The 20798-nt window shown below is 37.6% G+C and overlaps 2 protein-coding genes across 2 annotated transcripts; one reads left to right on the forward strand and one right to left on the reverse strand.

Annotated features, from left to right (window-relative positions):
- Positions 1-1674: 1674 nt before the first annotated feature.
- On the reverse strand, positions 1675-7400 carry LOC101847047 (MORN repeat-containing protein 3). The gene is made up of 5 exons (XM_005101613.3): positions 6899-7400; positions 6105-6259; positions 4910-5069; positions 3877-4061; positions 1675-2980 (listed from the first exon to the last, which is right to left on the reverse strand). The coding sequence occupies exons 1-5, from the start codon at positions 7041-7043 to the stop codon at positions 2912-2914; spliced, it is 714 nt and encodes a 237-aa protein (XP_005101670.1). The 5' UTR covers positions 7044-7400; the 3' UTR covers positions 1675-2911.
- Positions 7401-8356: 956 nt separating this feature from the next.
- LOC101847269 (exosome complex component RRP40) lies at positions 8357-16738 on the forward strand. The gene is made up of 4 exons (XM_005101614.2): positions 8357-8719; positions 11516-11665; positions 14439-14590; positions 16343-16738. Exons 1-4 carry the CDS (start codon positions 8525-8527, stop codon positions 16563-16565), a joined length of 720 nt encoding a protein of 239 aa, XP_005101671.1. The 5' UTR covers positions 8357-8524; the 3' UTR covers positions 16566-16738.
- Positions 16739-20798: the final 4060 nt, after the last annotated feature.

Consider the following 20798-nt stretch of genomic DNA (forward strand, 5'->3'; position numbering starts at 1 on the left):
CTGGCTGTTGTGGCACCATCCTCTTTACACGTCAAAATCACCTAATAAGTTATTGGTTGGCTCTCGAAGTATTTCATAATCGATTCGACGTCTACTTGATGACTGATGCCTTCGTTTCTTTTTCTGTCTCTTCTTGTGATGTTAAAAATTTTTCAAAGACATTTTATTTCGCATGCTCTTATTCTATTTTGCTGAGCTTTGTTGCGCGTCCAGGTTTGGTACTGGCACTGGTAGCAGAGAGTTGGTGTTAAGATTGATCTGATGAGTTGGTTCTTTAAATGTCCCTTTTGGACGTTTGATAAGAGAGGATGGGTGCTGGTGGGTATGTAACCGCATTCGTCTTTTTAACTTGTGTTTAAAATTTCCCTGTTCATTTTCCCGTCTGGTGTGAATATGCTTCAATTCCAAGGCATTTGAATTCGTGTACTTGTTTCAGTTGTGTGCTATTTAATAAGGTTTTGTTTCTGGAGACCTTCATTACTTCTGTCTTAGTTGTACAATGTACTCATTTTCATTCTCTATTTCTCACATGCCTGGTTCAATTGTTCAATTAAGTTATATGCTCTTGGAGGCTGTCATGGTCTTTGTGTATGAGGCTCTGGTCATCAGCGGAGAGCAGTTCGTTGAGTTGTTCTGAGTTGTCGTTTGCTTCTTGTGTCATCTTGTCCGTGTAGACTCTGTAGAGTAATGGTGATACGACCCTGCCTTGTCTGGCACCTAATGTCACTTTGAAGTAGTCAGTGTTTCCCTCGCTAGTTCTTCCACAACTCAGACTATTAAGATTTTCGCATAGAGCATTGATGATACAAAGAAGTCGATCTTTCACTCCATATTCTCTCAAAAACTGCTATAGCCTGTCTTTGTCGACCCGGCCAAATGCCGTATCCAGATCTATGAACAGGATGTCCAGGTCTCGGCTGTGTTCTATAGCTCTCTCACATATTCGTCTCTCTTATTAATAATTTCTCCAAAATGCCTGACAATATCTGTGCAGATTAATGAGGACACTGAAATAATTATAGTCTCCTGCATTCAGATTTCACTCCCGCTGACAGGGTAACAAGATAGTACCTACACTTTTCCTGCCACCCATAAAATTGTAATGATTGTAACTGTAAATATTTTATAGGATACTGACATAGGTTCTAATTTAAATCACTAAGGAGACATTTTATCTCTCACACCCGTCAGGGCTAACCCCAGCTAAGTGGGATTACAGCATCTCAGAAAACAAACAGAGAGTGAGATCACTTCTCCATTCCGAACTAAAACTCACATCTTCTGCATGAAGCGGTATAGAACAGAACTTCTACATCACAGATGTCGGTACTTTCAATACAAATAAATTTGTTACAAATTTATGAAAATTCGGAGGTCTCGATATAGAAAAATCTACCAGGTGTTGAAAAGAATATATCGACTAAAATATGAAAAGAGACAACACACAGACAAACATTGAGCAAAACTATGTGTGAGAAACAGGAAAACTTTCGCCCAGAAAAAAAACTTGTGAGTGTGAAGAGTTATATTTAGCAGTACAGTGACAAGACAAGCACCATGTTATACCCAAGGTAGATAAAGGCAAAAGTAATTCAGAAAAAAAGGTAGAAGGAGCAAACCTTAAGCTTTCCATCAACAGACCAAAAGATGAAGTAATCAACATAACAATGTAAAGATAATGTTGATGGAGATTTATTATGCACAATACTTTTAGGATGACCTTATCCCTGAAAGTACTTTTTAAAAAAATCTCTTCTTTAAAGCAAAATAGGGGGACTTAACTGACAGAATTCATACAGAAAAATATCAGCTATTATTTTTTCTTTCATTCATAAAGAATACCAATTCAAGCATTTACCAATATTGCTTCATTTACAGTTAAGACATATACCAACAGAATAACATATACATATATCTTACAGATCTGTACTGCAAGTTAGGTACTCACTCAAACGCTCAACAAAATGTTTCAGTTGTTCATTCCATGTTACACATGGTTAATCTTATTTCTGTTCAAGTACTCTCTGTCTAAATCAAATACTCATTTTGCAGCATGCTCACAATGCTTTTACAACTTACACAAACATACTTATTATACCTCATCTCTTCTCTACCAATGCAACACACACACACACACACACACACACACACACACACACACACACACACACACACACACACACATACACACACCCCCCCAAAAACAAACAAACAACAACATAAAAAAACAACCCATACTACATACACACACAAGAATGATCAGCTGCTTCTCTTGGCTTCACAATTTTCTAATTCAAAAAGAGGAAAGAAAAAACATTACCACTCTTTCAATATATATATACATACACAGGTACATCTCTTGAAAAGCATCAAATACAAGACGCAACCTTGTTAAATGTGAGACTGAAAACTTGTATTACACCGTCTGTGCCATACACAATAAGATAACAACAAAAACAATAATATGACAGTCGCTCGTTCATTTATACATCAAATGTGATGATGGCATTTCATTTTGGCAAAAGTAATCACAGATGGGTAAAATATGGAAAACATTGACTTGAAAACTGAGCGGTGGTACATTTCACTTTTTCAGAAATGAGAAGTTCCTAGCAATGCTTTCAATAACAACTCTGATGTCAGTCAGTATATGACAGTGTTTTTAAATGTTAGCTTTAAATGACAGAAAACAAAACCAGATCCTGTAATAATACTGTTTTGAAAACTGAGTTCGGAATCTGAGACAGACGTTTCTGACCGGATGGTAACTGATGATGACCTGGAGCAACAGTACCAAAATACTCGATGAGGAAGCGTGTACCTGGTCAGGAAAATGTATGTATCTATCCAAAAAGATTATGGTAAATCTGACCCGCTTCTCAAAACAAGACGACATTCCACTCGATCAGAGTTACTCTTGGTCTTGTAAAAACTGGTCCTCTGCCTCAGCTACAACACCCTCAGCATTAGCGAGCTCAATCTGAAAGGAAATTAAAAAAAACAACAACCAATAAACAACCAGAGTTCAACTTATGTTTATTATTGCATGTACACTTTATAAACTCAGAAAAAATGTTCTACAAATGTTTGATATCCATCTATAGGGAGACATGTTTTTATTAAGTTAAAATTTCTCTAGTCTCAGAAATGAAAGACAAGAGAAAAGAAAAAGTGTTTCATTTAAATATGTGAAACCATAACTCACTTGATCCTATTCCCGTGTATTTATGGAATGTGTCGCCGGCCGGTGGCCAAATCTTGTGTATTTATGGGAAGCGCTTTTCCGATCGATATATCCGGTGTTTTCGGTTATAAGCTACAGTGAGAGGCGAGCCAACAGTTGGTTAACTTGTTTCGTTTCACTAAAACTATTTGTACAAACTAGATGTAGTTTTCTTTTTCTGTGAGAGAATTTCTTTCTTTCTTTTGAAGCATAAAAAAAAAAAAATTATGACAGCTTTCACAGTCTTTTTGTGGTTAATGATTCAATATACCCCAAAACTGTCAGGCTGAAATTATTGTAGAGTGAAAAATAGCTCAGGCTTGAGTGAGTTAATAATCTGAGAGAGCAAATTTCCATAAGACATATTTTCGTGCTGTTGTAGGTTTTTCAGTTACATAATCTGAGATTTGATTCGTTTGTGAGCATCAAGCAATTCAAATTTAAGCCCTATATTCTTTGACAGATTCTGCGGTAGAATTCTTCAAGTACAAGCTCTGAAACGGACATTGGGAGTCATAATTTGTCACTCAGTGCCCTACTAAGATGCTTTCAAAATAATAACCATTATCTTGGTCTTTTCCTGTCACTTATGATAGCCCCCTCCCCCCCCAAAAAAAAATACACACAAAATTTTTACCAGCTTATGCACTTACGGAAGGAATTGCATACTGCGTTGGATCTGGGGCATTGTCCCTGCCAAAGTCTCTCATCGTGCCACATTTTGGGACGTCGTCCTTCCAGACGCCTTCAAAGACTTGACCTGAATCCAAATAATAGAACTTTCCTGGCCCATTCTTTTTGTCTTCTTTCCAAGAGCCCTCATAACGGTTTTCATTTGCTGAAAAGGAAGTAAAAAGAGTCCCATTAGTAAGATATACTCTTTTATGCAACAATTATAAAAACACACAATCTAGCAGAAGTAAACAATAACAGACTATGGTCAGTGGTCAAAGCGGTAAGGCTCTTTGCCTCTGCACACAGAAAATGTGGGTTTGATTCTTGGCCAAGACAGTCAGAGTTGAAAAAGCTTGCATCCTTAAAGGCATAAATAGTGTTTATAGGGGGTGTAAAACATCTATATATTTACATTCATGTAATTATAAAAACAGTAAGAAACCCAGTTCAGATTTGAGAGCACTTTATAACAACAAAATCAAATTATTCTGAGAACAACTGAAAAAGTATGGAAGGCCTGAAAGAAAGTAACAATTTTGTCAGGCAAGAGAAAAAACATGGGGGGAATGTCTTTAAAGCCAGCTCCAAAAGATAGGAAAATTAGAATCAAAGTTTTTGAAGACTGGAATGTTTCTATAGTTTGCATGATTTGATTTTTCAAGTTTCTGATTTGTCATAGTCTGGTAGTCCGAGTCTACACAATGCAAAGCAACAACTGGTTTTCCAATTATTTTGAAGAACCACAAGCCTAGGCAGCTACCAAAACCTTGGAGGTATGATAAGTCAATGAAAACAGGGGCAAGCAACAGCCTTTATGACCACCCCAATGATGAAACAAACGATAATGATGAAATTCATTGTCAACATCTACACCCAAAGGACATTAATGATATTGAGTACATTTAAAGGAGGTCTGTCAGAGTTCTCATATTGTTTTTTGTTGTTGTTTTTTAAAAATGTGGATGCTATCAACAGTCCCACTTATAAAAGATAGTGGATGAAGGTACTTACTTAACCGAAGCATGCCCTGTCCACTCCGCTGATCATCGTACCACTCCCCTTCATAAATGGTCCCGTCTTCGTAATACATTCGTCCCCAGCCGGATCTTTTTCCTGCATACCATTCACCTTCATAAAACTCAGTCTCTGAGTAGAACTCTGTTCCATAGCCCTGGAATTGCAAACAAAAAGATAGGAATTATTGATGCAATAAAACTTGTTTCATTAGCACTAGCTTGTCGAGAACGCTCCAACCTGAAAAATTTTTGTTATCTAAGACCACAATAAAAATGAGAACGGAAAAGGGAAATAGCTGTGGAATAAACAAATGACAAATTCAGTCGAACCTGTGAAAGATGAAATTGGGAGGAAGTCCAAAAAAAATCCTGTCTTAGACATTTTCAATTTTAGACTGGGGTTTCAGAGGCCCAGCCAGAGGGATCAAGGGTCGCTTGTCCGGTCAGGAGCAGTGGTAAAAACTTCACACCTCTCAGGTGCTATATGGCCTCTCCGAAAATGGCATGCATCTGTCCTACTTATCCATTGCCGTCAGTGTTTGCATTTCATAGGATCACTGTTTGACCATTTAAAAACAAAAATGTTTGAACGTTTCCTTTGCTTCCACCCTTAGCCTAACGCATAGGTGTAATAAGCACAGTCAATCAATGCAACCCCTCACCCTCACATGCATTAAACAACGATTCGAAAGAACTCTTTTCTTGGCTGGCCATACGATCAGAGCGTTCATTTCACAATTACAGCTCTTTCTTATTTTGAAAAAATATAAAGTTTTAGAACTGAGTTGTCTGGAAAATAAAAATCCAAGCACATCTATAAGTAACGAGCTTACAGGTGGGAATTTTTTTTTACATCTTGAAAATCTTAAACTTTTCATTCTCAACAGTACTGCAATACGCAACATCACACATAACAACAAGGTCAAAATTCAGCTTCAAACAGCATGAGATGACACTGTAGTTCTGTGCTCTAAATCTGAAAAGAATAATCGGACAGAATACTGAACACTTGAACTCAATTAAAATTATTTTTTTAAAAAATCAGTTGTAGTACTTGCACCCCACATTTTAAATTACCACCATCTGAATCATGTATGACAGTTAAAACAGAAAAATCCAACAAATGTAACTTAGTTATAAAACTTGCCAGGACAAAATCATTTGCTTGACTGAACAACAAAGGAACTTACATGCTTTTTGTCATTTTTCCAGCCTCCAGAGTATTCCTTTGTAAAGCCTCCTTTGCCATCCGAATGTGTCAGTGTGCCAAATCCACTTCTTTTTCCTTTCTTCCAGTCTCCATCATACACTTTGTTGGTCTTTTTCCATTTTTGGGTGCCTTTGCCTGTAGTATAGTATAAACAAATTAAAAGCATTAAAAATATGATCTTTTTGGTTCAAAAATATATAACGTTCTGTGTAACAGCTTCAATTGGATAATCAAACATTATCAACAGGGTCACTTCATCAACTCATGACAGCCGTCGAAGTTATCCTTTTAATTAAAGAGTAAAGGCATACAAATGCACGAGGCAAAACTTTCAATTTTTCTTTCAAAGTCTCGTTGTAGAAGTGACTGATCGCATGTGTAAATACAAAGCTTGATCATTTTAACAAAATAGACCAAAAAGATGTTTCTGCTTTTTCTAAAAATAAAAATGACAGCAAGTTTTTATATTTATCTCCGGGAAAACAAAAGGAATATAATTTAGGCTACATCGAATATCTCTACTGCGATTATTATTGTACAGTCAAATGGCCCTTTTATGTGCATTTATTGAACAGGGGCGTCAAGGTCTATTATAGTTGTTCCTTAAGCATGTTAATCTGTTTATCAACATCATACAATATATCACCATTAATTAATTTTATTATGATATTTCATTTTCACGATTACTAGATCTAATTAATCGCCGTAGTAGATCGTATGTGCGCTTGCTTGCAAATTTCAGGATATCAAACAAATATTAAAAGCATTACTAACCATCTTTTTTGTTGTCAAGCCACTCTCCCGTAAATTCATCTCCATTTACAGAATAGACAGTGTTTCTCACTCCTTTCTTTTGAGCCAGGTAGTCCCATTCTTTCCACAATGGCTCGCGGGACTTTGGTTCGTGTAAGAACGGCATGGTCGAGCAAACGGCGACTATTTTCACTGACAAAATACACAGGTAAGCGAACAGGAACGAGCTGTTTTCTTTAAACCTGCGTGCGATAATAAAACAGTTTTACAAAATCCCCAAGCCCATAAACAAAGTGTTGGACATAATCTGAGCTGGGACTGCTCCTTTTTCCAGAGGCTGGAGCTACTTGTTAGTATTTACTTCCTGAGTTGCTATAGCAATTCAAGGGAAAGTATTCTTAAATACAAAAGTTCAGAAGTTCTAACATGCCGTGTGGGTTACGTCCCATTTTGAACCTAAGTTTTCAAGTCATCACTGACTGAGTAAGATTTTCGAGAGCAGGGTATATTTTTACCCGCTTATTTATTTCTGAGGAATGAGAGAGAGAGAGATAGATAGATAGATAGATAGATAGATAGATAGATAGATAGATAGAGATAGAGAGAGAGAGAGAGAGAGAGAGAGAGAGAGAGAGAGAGAGAGAGAGAGAGAGAGAGAGAGACCGGGGTGGGGGGTGGGGATGGGGGAGAGAATAAATAATACTGGTCCGACTCAGAAGAGTATCAACAGGAACAGGATAAGTACAGAGATGGAAGAGCTGATGAGATAGGGACGAAGATTATAAACTGTTTCACACTCTATATGCTTCTAGTACTTACTTTCGAATTTTTCAATAATATTCCTTTAGCCTAGCTGTACGAGCTAATATGCATCTTTTAAAACAAGATCGGCATGTATCAGCTCTCTCGAAAAATGCATATTTAATTAATCTTACTAGAAACATTATTTAAATAAAGAGGTGAAAATATATCTCTGTACATTTATTGGGAGGTGGTAGACCTGTGCTCAATACGTGATGGAAATACACCTTCTCATAACAAACACAAAAACATAATTTTTCAAGATACTAGCTAACTGAATATATTACCAGCGAAATATTTTGCTGATCGTCAGAGAGCTTAGTTTACTAGGCCTACTGTAAAATGACACATAATATTTTGTTAGCATGTTAAAACTAAATTATAGGCCTACATGATTTGAATGAATGTTTATGACATTTGCACTCATCCTCATAATACTAATTTAATAATACTCATAATCAGAATGCTCCCAGTTGTGTGTGTGTGTGTGTGTGTGTGTGTGTATGTGTGTGTGTGTGTGTGTGTGTGTGTGTGTGTGTGTGTGTGTGTGTGTGTGGTGTGTGTGTGTGTGTATGTGTGTGTGTGTGTGTGTGTGTGTGTGTGTGTGTGTGTGTGTGGAGGGAGGGGGGGGGTTAATGGTCCAAGCCCATCTCAAGCATTTAAAGAAAATTCATGGGGTATCAAATCCTTCTATTAACTGAAACTTTGACTTTTATTTTTGGACTATAAACATAATTTTCGTTTACAATTAAATACTCTCTGCTAACAGGCCTAAATCCTGAGCATAGCTTACTTTACAATATCCTTGAACGGACCGGCGCCGAGAAAGACGACTTTGTTTACAACATGGCGGACAAGCGTGTGGGAAATGTGTTCATGCCGGGAGATGTTTTGGAAGACCTCCAGGTCTCCGAAAGTGTTAAAAAGATCGTTTTGGGTCCTGGGCTTATTGATGATGGAAACAGAATTAAGATATCAAAGCCTGGAATATTAAGATTCAGAGAACCCGGTATTTACTGGATTGACTGTCACCAGAAACGTGTAAGTTCCGTTATTTAAGGTTTTCTTTCAGTCACATCCGTAGACAGTACAGTGCAGTACAGTACAGTAAGTTGAGTGTAAGCCAGTAGTAAGGCTAGCTCTAGGCTCTGGGCTGACTGGGATTTGCCGTCCCGCCGCCATGTTGACTAGATCAGGATCTAGTATAATTCTCACTTGGTTTTATAGGCGTTTTTATGACTTATTTTGGAAGAGGCTAGCTGGGTGATCTTTAGCCTAAAGTGAGTTTAGCACGTTAAATTCTTCAATTGGACTTCCGAAACGAGCGACCACTATTTATATTAGATCTGGATCTAAATTCTATATCATCAAGAATACTCTATAATGGCTTCCAAAATCATGATGGAAGACCGAAAACCGCTGTAATACGATCTGTTCATGACAAAATTACAGTAGTTTGCGCATTTTTAGGCCCAGTTCAAAGTTGTGAAGGTCTGAGTCGGGGATTAGTAGTAGACTTTGGGAATTTAACGTGCTAAAGTATAAGATCACCGCTTGCCGTACTGTACTTAATGACGGCTAGACTGTTAGGCTAGCCACATGATGGCTAGACTGACCATAAAAAAGGCCTACTGAATTGTATAAATTTTTAGTTTGCAGTACCTAAAGTAGGCTATTTGTATTTGAGAAGAAACCAGAGGTGCCAAAATACTGCATTTATGTATTTTATTAAACTTCCTGTTTTCTTATGTTAATAGGGCCTAAGATAAGTACGGCTAGACTGTCAGGCTAGCCGTTCATTATGCATGGGTCTTTAGCGGATTTCCGCTACCGCCATGTCGTCCGCTAAACTCCGCTACTGCGAAAGCAGGTCAATCAGAAAGAGAGTTGCTGGGAGCGGAGTGACTGCCAGGCCTCGGGAATTACCCGGGAATTTGAAAAAAAATCAGAGAGAAGCGGGAAAATACTTAAAAGATCTCGAATATAATTTGAAAACCAAATCTGAAAACGTCTTAGAAGTTCATTTTTGTCGGTCGCGATTGTGATGTTAATTCTGCTTTTCCCGGTGTGAGAGTACGTTTCACGCGAACAGGCGGCTATGGAATTGTATGTGACACCGAGGCTCGACCGGAAAATCAAGATCTCAGAAATTTGTCTGTAAAAGTCTGAATACACAACATTTGTAACATGCAGGTTCTGCATTACAAACGAGGTGTAATCATGAAAATAATGTTCGTCACTGTGCTGTCGCTTGTGGGGGAAAAAAAAAAAAAAAGAAAAGAAAGTTATACAAGCGTCTTGAACGGTCTTGTCGGGCTCATCATTGTGACCAGTCAATGAACCTGGGCGCGTTCTGAGCGCTGTGAAGTACAGGACTCCGGAATAGGGGGAGATTATTGATTTTTTTAAAAAGATGCACACGGGGGGAGGGATGGACGCAACACCAGAAGACAAAAAAAGAAAAGAAATTGGAAGCAAATTGTAATATTTCGAATTTTGATTACTACTACAGCTCTCTGCAAAGTAAAGTGCGCATTTGTGCATGCCTTGTGTATAATCGGGATCCGTCATACTACTTGTCTTGTGACTTGTAAACGTGTTAATGAACTTAGTGCAGGGGCCTAAGTGTTCACGTTTCATTGGATGAGTGACAGTAAATTATGTCTATATTTTAGCTTTTTGTTCAAGATTCACCGATTTTCAGTGTCACTGTATCTTGCCCTCCAGCAGTTCTTACACCTCTCCCACTGAATAGGTTTACTTGAGCTATTAAAATTATTACTCTACTTTGAGTTTGAGCATTAATTTTGTCTTTCACGTTTATTATATCTATATGAATCATTATACCCAGACTGGTTCATGACAGTCGATATTCTGGTTCTAAGCCTTTTCCCAGGCTCAAAACAAGATTCATGTTTATATAGTAGGCGAATATGATGAAGGTAAAACATAAATAAGTCGCACAAGACCACAGTGCGCCTCCACTTTCTGTACGTAATCAAGATTGTAAATATTTGGTAAGGGACTCTTACTTGAAATTATCTTCCAAACCCTCAAACTTGCTTTGATAAATTGATGGTTTTTATTTCAGCATTTTAGGGTCCAACAGTATAGATCTAATAATAATGGGTGTCTCGCGAAAATGAGCTTCTGTTGCGATCACGCGGAAAGTTCCTCCTTTTTGAAAAGGAAATGAAATTTTTAGTTTGGAAAGCCTAAAGTATTTGTATTTCAGACAAAACCAAAAGGTGCCTTACTGACTTGCTTGCCTTATTTAAACCTGAATAACTTCTAGATCTAGATCTAATGAGATCTGTGTACTCAACAGGTTCGAGTCGATAGGGCCAAAACTAGATCTAAGTACGGCTAGCCACTTCGACTTATTTTACCAATATGATTGAAAATGTCATTGCAACCTGAAGGAAAATGGGAAAAAAAGGTAGAAAGTAAAATAAATGGCAGTCGCAAAGTGAAGGCGGTACAGGTTGTAATGTAAAAATTAGTCTGTAGTAGAAGCACTGGTAAAACATGAAACATTGAGAACTGGGGCGACTCCCAAATGGGCCAGTTACCATGACTTCCAATAACACCTTCCTTTTTATAATAAATCTAAAATTAAAAAATGGTATAGATATAGCTGTAGAATCCTGTCACCAAGTCACACTATCCTGATGCCTGTGGATCTCAATATCTGAGTAAGTGCAAGTGATGATACCCAGTTGATTAACTATCTGATTTTCAATAGAATACATCTATATATATATATATATATATATATATTATATGTGTAACATCTAAGTTATCAAATTCTAATATATGTAATATTATAATTTTCAGTATGTGCCATCAAAAGGAGACTCGGTCATTGGCATCATTACTCAAAAGGCTGGAGATATTTTCCGTGTGGACATTGGAGGTAGTGAACAGGCCAGTTTGTCATATCTGTCATTTGAAGGAGCAACCAAGAGGAATCGGCCTGACGTTAAGGTGAGGGGGATGTTACATAGGTTTATATTTTGAAAGAACAGTAGAAGTCTCAGTCAGTGTGGCATTATAAAGTTGTTTAATTTTCAATATACAGTGGAAACCATATATATATAACAGGCCCGGTAATAACAGGGATCTGGTAATAACAGGGATTTTATAAATCCCGGATTTTTCCTACTCTTTGTCTCTATTAAAAGTTACCGGCAATAACAGGGCCCCATCGGAGCCAAACCGGTTATAGCAGGGACAAAGGCTCGTTAACAATGTAAAAAGTAAGAGAGAGAGAGAGTAATGCAGTGATGGAGCAAGCCCATGCATGCCATGCCACTACAAGTACACGCAGCGTGTGAAGGGAGAGAGGGCTGCGGTGTGCTGCAGACCTCGATCTAGCCCAAAACCTAGGAGAGAGAAGATAGTGGCAGCATACTCCAATTAATGCAAAGTTCGCTCTGGATCGAAAGAAGATGAGACTACCCGGTGGATGCAGATGCTGTGGACCAAGCTCTTCTGATGTCGTTTAAGGAGGCAAGGAGAAAGTTGGTGCCAAAACCCCTGTTTGTGGGTACTTGTGCAAAGGAAACTACCCATGAATAACTACAGCTGGATTAGTCCACAAATGCTTACTTTCCTTGCATTTCTGATTTAACAGGGATCGGATATAACAGGATATTTTCTCGACTCCCACCATCCATGTTATATCAGGTTTCCACTGTATTCTTAAATAATATAAAAATGGGAAAATCTAGAAAATCAAATGATTGATAGCTATTTGAACTGTATGCTGTTCTTTAAGGTTAATGTTGTAAGCAACCAATATTTTCAAATAATCCAAACTGTCCATTTGACACTTTTCTGACATATAAAAGGTACAGTCAACTACGGATGAGTTATGTTGTCAGGGATTGAAAAAAAATCGACTCATCTGAAGTTCAACTTAAATGTTGGGACCACAAAACCGAGGGACATAACAAAATACTTTTCCCTGCTCATGATTTTAATTTTAGTAGGCTACTGTGGTAAAAATGGTGAGAACAGAAAAAGTTTCAGAGCAGTATTTATTCACACCTTTAATCACTTCGGGCTCATGTATGTGTGTGTGTGAAATTTAGAAAAAGGGGGGGGGGGTGGGAGGAAGTAGTTGCAAGCATCCACGGATGGCAAATGCTAGCAATGCATGTAAGTGTGCCTCGGCAAAAAACTCTCTCTTTTACTGCAGCTGATTACGTTACAAGTATTCTTGAGTATGGTAAAACTATTGCTTTTTGCCATGTTCTTTATTCTCACAATGTACAAGGTCAGTTATAAATGAACTTTAGATCACTAAAATCCCTTAAAAAGTGAATATAACAAAGTGAGTGTTTTAACAGAAACGATCTGGAATAGCTTTTAAAGCTTTCAAATGCAAAAAAAAGTTCCAACTGGGGCGCCAGACTTCAGAAAATAAAAGTTACGCCAGAGAGCTCTCTGCTGAAAGTTACAGTCAAGCATATTATGTTGTCAGCAAAGAATGTTATACCGAGGTTTTACAGTATTACTCATTGTCTTACGGTGCACCATACGCTTTGGCCTTGAGCGAAGGGGAAGCAACGACGGATGTGGTTATTGCGTTGTGGCTTTCATTCAAATACATACCGCTCTTATGCTCTCCTCACTGTTTCATTGATAATATTGAAGGCCTATTATTATTGCATGTTGATTTACTTTACATAATTGTACGTGTATATTAAATATCGCTAATGTCAAAAATGCTGTGAAGCACGTTATGATACACATTTTAAAAAAAATCAATACAACTTTTACATACTTGCATTCGGGAGTAAAAAAGCTTTTCAGCTCGAACGTTATGCTGGAGTTGAACTACACAACTTAATAATTTGACTTTAACAAAAATGTAGAGGAAGAGCTGCTGAGACCTAAGAAATAGATCAAAACTAACCGAAGATCAACTCAAGTCATTTTAATGCAAGTGAAGTCCACTGTAAATATATAGTTTTTGTGTTTTCTAGTTTTCATCTTGAGAAGACTAAAGATACAAAACTTACTCAAGAAAGTAAATCAGTCTTCTTCACTGACTTTGTGAATGACTCGATCATAGTGTTGAAGATGTGTTGGCTTCACATTATTTTCATGGAGGAGGTAGAGAAGGTTGGCATCATTATTATTGAAACAATATACACATAGATCCAGTTCTTTAGTAACTTTCTGTCATAATCATTCGCTCCAACTTAACAAAATAAAAATGAGGATTATTTTTTAATCTGTGTAGTTTTTTTTTTTTTTTAGATTGTGTTATGGGCTGTTTATAAAAGTTTCTTCGAAAAATTTCTGGTAAGATGAGCTAGCTTTGGTTTTTAGGGTTTTTTTTTTTTTTAGTTAATTCGTTAATTCTTTTTAAAAAATCCTCACCATGATACAAATAGTAAACAGACTTCAAGTATGTTATGAAATTGCTGTTGTTGATATTGGAGCTGCGTTTGTGCTCACTGCCATTTTGCAGAAGGTGGCAGTCCATGGATTAGATTTTTGGTGGGAGATAGATCTAGAAGAAGCTTTTGCTCGTGGCCTTGTTGGCAGTGGCATTGGAAAAGTGAAAGTTTGGGAATTTTGTAAGTGATATTTCGAAGCTGGCCTTGAATTAGGTTTCATGGATTGGTGTTACATATATTATATTGATGTGTGAGAAAAATGTATATTACCTTACCCAGATTTATAACTCATGCTTGATAATGTGATTAGAAAAATTTATATAGTCTCGACGGTTGTATTTCCATAGGTTGGCGACATAGTCTATGCCAAGCTGTTGGTGGCCAATAAAGACATGGAGCCCGAGGTGGTCTGCATAGACAGCTATGGGCGCAGCAGTGGAATGGGAGTTATACGCAATGGAGGATTTCTGTTCAACGCCTCTCTCAACTTAGTCAGAAAGTAAGGGATTGCTGCAACTTTTGTTTAACCCAATTCACCCTGTGTCACCATGGGTAACAATCGGTCTGAACTCGATACTATTCTTAAACATGCATTGTGCCCAAGCTATTTAGTTGTCAATATGAAATTTCGCTTAGATTTTACTTAAAATCTTCTTTTAATTTTATTAGAGAGAAAGAGGACGGAAAGAGCAGAGAAAACAATATAATTATTCTTCGTCCGACTGTGACTCATCAGCATTCGATTTACCCCTAGCAACTTATAGTAAATCTTTTAGTGTACATCATCTAGCTTTTCTTCGAAGTTTTCAAGGCACTAAAATCAATCCGATCGCCTTGTTTTTCTAGATTTACGTCTAGATTTACGTCTAGTTTCACTTTTTTTGCCACTTATGCTTAAAACAAAACTAAAAACATGATTCATGTATTTTAACAAACAAAAAAATAGCCGTGGCACTGTTGTTTTTTGTGGCTGGTTTTTTTTTTCCTCGTCTATGCAGATTTCAGTGCTTGCTTTCTTGTGATGATTTGTCGTGACAAAACAACAGAACTTTCTCGTACTTGGCGAAAAACCGGATCAAAACAAGCTAGCAAAAATTTTACAAGCTACAAGCGACCTGTTATTTTTCAATAGAAAGCAGGATAAGCAAGTGCTTTGGACTTATTTTGTGGACTGGTATTTTGCTACGACGATTAGCTCGGTGGACGGAAGCGCGCAGCAGCTACGGGTTAAAACCCCCATATTGCTGTCTTGGGGTAAACTTCAATAGATTTTGATTCTGGCGCATATATTCCTCTAATAAAGTTGATCTTTCTTAGAGGACATTGACAGTGTTTTGTCACCAGCTTTCTCAAAATATTTAATAAAAGATGTAATGCTATACTGCACTCAAAAGAATACACACTCTGGCTCAATCCCCCTTAAATGCTCACACTTGTTTACACAAACATAATAATTTCTCTCACCCATTTCCAAATGTTGCAGATTTATGGATCATGTTCCTATAAAAAGAGTAGGCCTACAAAGTCATGAAATTAAAAGAAAAGTACCACTTCTTTAACAAAAATTACATAGACCGAAGGGCTGTACCCAAATGGCCGCTGGATCGGAAAAGTAAATTAAAGTAAACAAAAATGACAAAGTTTAAAATGCTGTGAGTTAGAACGTTTATGTGAAACTTGTTCAGTCTGCGAAAAGTCCCTGCTATTTATTTTTTGATGTGCATTCAACGTTTGAGCTTCGCATTCTCTCTTTTTTTTTTTGGTCTTATTTCTCCAACTCTATGGTACTTGATGTATTCTTCAATTCTCTGTTTTATTTCTGTTACTTCATGTATGTTCTCTTTTTATCTCAATGATGTGAGCCCATTTTTTATTACATAAAGTAAGTGGCGGCTTAGTATAGTATATTGTCTTTCTCTAATCAGCTAGTGGTGGAAAACTACCTTGAAATGCATTAGTTTAGTGCAAATGTACTAAAATACTGTAAGTTGTGATTTGTTAATTTAAATATTTTCATCTTCATCATCACGTACCAGATCAAGGACAGACATCAGCGATCGTCGGGTGCTTTCAAAAAAGCTACTTTATCCTGATCTGTTTAGGCCCTCCAAGCTGGTTGCTCTGAATCTACCCATGCCTCTTATATTTCTACTGAAGAACCATTGTAGTTGTAATTTAGTAGTTCATAGTACATTACGCTGAATCATCGTAGAAGTGTTACTTAAAATTACTTATTTGCTTTGTTTTGCAGACTCCTGAGTCCCCAGTGTGCCTTGGTCAAATCTCTTGGGCACAGATTCCAGTTTGAGCTTGCGGTCGGACTCAATGGAAGAGTGTGGGCCAAGTCTAAAAGTGACATTCAGACCATTGCCATGGCCAATGGAATTATGGCTTCAGAATTTATGGACAATAATCAAATCAAAGCCATGTGCAAAAGATTATCTCGTGCTGTTTCTGGAATGGAAGTGGAATGATATTTGTATGTAAAAAAAAAAACCCCAAAAAACTTTGTCAATGTTTTGTATGTCTGGTTTTAGTCGATGATTGTGGTGTACACATTTTTAAAGTTGTGACGTCTCGTCATAGTCAGTATGAAAATGTAAGATGAATTGAATGGGCGAAATAATAAAATGGAGTTGCAATTTCTGAAGGGTTTTTTTTTTGTTTGTTTTTCTTATAAGTTTGACCTTGATGTCATGCCAGACAGTTTTGGTGCCCAGCTGTTCTGTTTAAGAAAAAGAACAAACATCCCTGCTGAATTATACAGTGGGCCCCACTTATCATTATCAGTCTTGGTCATGACAGGATTTCGGCTACAACAGGCTAATAATTAGTCTCAGAGTCTGATCTCTCACAATGTGTGGTAAAAAGACTTCCTTTTTTTAGAAGGCATGCAGACAGATATATATGGTTGCTATAACAGTGTTGCAACCATTAAACAAAAATAATTGTGAAACGTACAGATAAGAAAGCAGAAAAAATGCAAATGCAGCAATTCACATGGTAAATTGCACCTATGTGACCCACTGTATGGCTTAAGTTGACAGTGTAATCCACACATTTTATGATGTGTCATACTCTATGTGCAAGGGAGGAGGGGGGCAAGCTGGATGTTCTTTGGTGTTGATGCGAATATCCAATCAGCGATCTAGCGTGACCTTTGTCTGGCACTAATTTAGATTGTCTCCTTGGCAAGACTTGTAATGCTTATTAACTCTTTCCTGACGTATCGCTGATATATCGGTGCGAGTCCACACCCCTTGCGAATGTATCGCCAATACAGTAGTCTCCGCCTAAACGCACGCTCCGCTCAAAAGTACGCTTTCGTCATCTGAAGGGTTTTTAACTATATAATTTAGACGTGCAAGTGCACGGTCACTCCCTCTAAACGCATGCTCCGATCCACGAAACACGCTGACAGGTTAAGCTTGACAAGGTGAAATTTTCACTACAACCTGCACAGCTTGCATAGACAAGCCAAGAAAACCGGGTGAGAGTGCCCCTAGCGCCGAACAAAGAGAGTGATGGACAGCGTTTTCACACCCTACTTTCCACAGACACATAGTATAGGTCTAGTTCTCTGCCTAGGGCTGGTCGGGGGGAGGGGTTGGGCGACTGAACTGCTTTTTTATTGGTCACTGGAAATGCATCTTGGAGAGAAGGTTTCTGACTGGTGTTTGGGTGACTGCATGTAATGTTTAGTTAGACCTAGGCCTGATGCGCTACACGCGTGAATGCAGTAAAACTCTAGATTGATCTAGGCCTCAATAGGGTTTAAGATTAGCCAAGTAAGCCTAATCAGTTGCGCTCGAAGAACTTATATTCTTATAACGTACTTGTTCTATGAATCACAACAGATATTTCTCTGAATGTAGATCTATGATTCTGATGTCGTCCGTGAATTTACGGTCAGGGGGTGGTCGCTTGGAAAGCCATGTGGCTGGGCCGTCGTCTCTGTGATTATGACTATCTCCAACAGTTTCCTCGTAGCTGTTCCCGACGTTTTATAGTGCATATTCATTACATTGAGGCTGTCTTTTTACCCCCCTCCCCCCACCCCACCCCATTCAACGCCTTTGTATTCATAACCGCAGTCGGGGAATCCTTCACAAAACAGTCACGTGTCATCACATTATCGGACCAAAGTGACCCTCACCTCAAAGGGAGGCCACTAGAATATCACGGCTATATGAAATGACTGTATCCCTTCCTCCCTTTGCAAAGGTTCATGTAAATGCACGCTCCGTGTAAACACACGCTGAAGAGCCCTCCCGAGCACCGTGCATTTAGGCGGAGACTACTGTATATCGGCTGTGATAAGGTGCCTCAGTTTTGTTTCGTTTTAACACGATCCATCATTTATAATTACTTTTTATTGCGATTGAAAAACTCGGAAAGGATTTAGGAAACGAAAACATCTAGTTTCACTTTGTCAAAGAGTGGGTTTGCGGAGAAACGATTGATTTAGTTCTTGCGGTCTTGCATCAACAAAACGATGTAACCGGACTCAGTATAAATTTCATAACTCAAACAAAAATTGGAATATATTGCTTTCAAATAAAAAGCTGCACATTCAGAAATTTATGGATTATGCTTTTGGCCTGTATATGATAAGATAGCTATGCTGATTTGCTTTCACATGTTTGGTGACTGTTATTTTTTCCGTCAAAATTTATTTTTCTCATCACCATCGCCATTTCTAACCCTTCTAATGCATATGCATAATTATGTTCAAAATTAATCCTTGTTTTATTGGGATGTATTCCTCATTCAATTTCTTTTTATTTGATATATCATATGTTATGTTAGGAGTGATGATTATGCTTCTATGAAGTTATTTTTTACACCAACCTGCAGAGCCAAATCGAGCCTCAGGTTAGTTAATTATGTCTAGACCCCAAAAAACTACGTCCGGAAAGAGTTAATTAATGAAAAGTAGGCACTAGTTGCTAGGTCTATGTGTATTCCTTGTCCCACATGTGATAGCTCTTTGATTAATAAAAGAATAGTTGTAAAGCATACTATACATAGCAGCATTAGACTATGTCTAGTCAACCTACATGAGACTGAGATTTCAAGGCACTGGAAAAAGAAAGAAAAGATGAGGAGAGAAAAAAAGTATCAGTATGAAAGCAAGGAGCAATTAAAGTAAGCTGAGTTTTATGTAATGGAAACGATCCCATTCGTGAATCATTATAGATATATTTTACAGTATTTTTGCAAACTTGATCCCTGTCTATAATTTCCCTTGAATTTATTACTGGATCCCTTTATAACGAGAATCCTGCTATAACGGACATTTCGCATCGGTCCCCTCCCTCTCGTTATAACAGGATTCCACTGTAGCAAGACTTTCTGTTGACCAAGCAACAGTCTATTGGGCTTGTTTTTTAAAATGCAAAATTGTTTAGGTTTAATGCTCCTTCTGTTGTCCAAGAGGCAAGACCTTTGAACTTGATGTCAATCTATGACTATGAACCGTGTCGAAAGGGAACATTTGTGTAAAGTGCCTTTCCTAAAGACCCGTTCCGTTGGATGGAGCTGAGATTTGAACCCTTTAGTTTAACTGACAATCCCATGATTATGGGCATGACTACAATGTCACTTTTTTGTTGTTGACAAGTCCAACTTTGCTTTTGTTATTGTTAATTATGATGGGAGGTTTTAAAAAAAAGGGTCTTTAATACACGTAGATTGTTAATGATCACCTGGGTTTGAGAGGTAAAACCGTCTGGTGGGACTTTGGGCGCAGATAAGGAGTAGCTACAACAATAGTGATGAGTGAACTAAACATAATATGCTGAGCATAGATTGACTTCAGAGGACATTAATTAAAAGAAAAGTCCAATGTTTAATGTAGTGCATGTTTCAGATCCCTTTTTATAAAGGGTGACCTTATTTAGGCCACATATGGCCTAAATAAGCTACCCCCCCTCCCTTTCCTTATTTAGGCCACAATAAAAAGATCAGTAGAATCTCTATCTTCTTACGAATCCATGGTATATATGGTTTATTTCTTGAACTAACCATGGATTCGTAAGAAGATAGAGATTCTACTGATCTTTTTATTTAGCGCGGGGGATTATTTCAAAATAGAGGATGATATTGAATGAAAAGTGGGCGAAGGGTAGGAGTGGTGTGTGGGTGTGAGTGTGTGGGTGTGTATGTATGTGTTTGTTTTGTGTGTGGTTGGGGTGAGAGAGAAATCTAGAGAGAGAGAGAGAATGTAATAGTGTGTTTCTGTGTGTGTGTAATTGTGCAAGTGCGTGAATGTGATTATGTGCGTGAGTGTCTATCTGAGCTGTACGGTCCAAATGTACATTATTTTGTTGAGAATTTTACATAGAATTCAACTACAAACACCTCTATACAAAGTCACTATAATACCCTTTTTATACTTATTGAGGTACAGTACAGGGTGATTTTAAAAATCACCCACAAGGATAATCTTTACTGCTAATGGTCATATTTTGACAAATCTTATATCATTCTCTTTTTTTCTTAACTGCTCATGATTATTAAAGGGTAAGCCAACTAAGGAGTAATTTCCTAATATTACCCTATGGGCATTCTAAAAAATTTTTAAAACTTGTTTTTAGCGCTTTTCTCAATGTAAAAAGGATTCCTTAAAAAACAACAACACAACAACCAATGACCTTATCTTTCTTTTTCAAAGTATTGTTCATACATTTGTTTGAAACTATATA

The sequence above is a fragment of the Aplysia californica genome, unplaced genomic scaffold, assembly GCF_000002075.1.
Source record: "Aplysia californica isolate F4 #8 unplaced genomic scaffold, AplCal3.0 scaffold00291, whole genome shotgun sequence".
Lineage (NCBI taxonomy): Eukaryota > Metazoa > Mollusca > Gastropoda > Aplysiida > Aplysiidae > Aplysia > Aplysia californica.

Bases quoted from the DNA above. Each gene is read 5' to 3' on its own strand.
- LOC101847047 (XM_005101613.3), bottom strand. From the start codon at position 7,043: ATGCCGTTCTTACACGAACCAAAGTCCCGCGAGCCATTGTGGAAAGAA. The intron at 4,062-4,909 runs GTAAGTACCTTC...CTTCCTTTTCAG, and splicing joins ACAGGGCATGCTTCGGTTAA to CAAATGAAAACCGTTATGAG. The intron at 2,981-3,876 runs GTAAGTGCATAA...ATTTCCTTTCAG, and splicing joins CGCAGTATGCAATTCCTTCC to ATTGAGCTCGCTAATGCTGA.
- LOC101847269 (XM_005101614.2), top strand. From the start codon at position 8,525: ATGGCGGACAAGCGTGTGGGAAATGTGTTCATGCCGGGAGATGTTTTG. The intron at 8,720-11,515 runs GTAAGTTCCGTT...TATAATTTTCAG, and splicing joins TTGACTGTCACCAGAAACGT to TATGTGCCATCAAAAGGAGA. The intron at 11,666-14,438 runs GTGAGGGGGATG...GTATTTCCATAG, and splicing joins GGAATCGGCCTGACGTTAAG to GTTGGCGACATAGTCTATGC.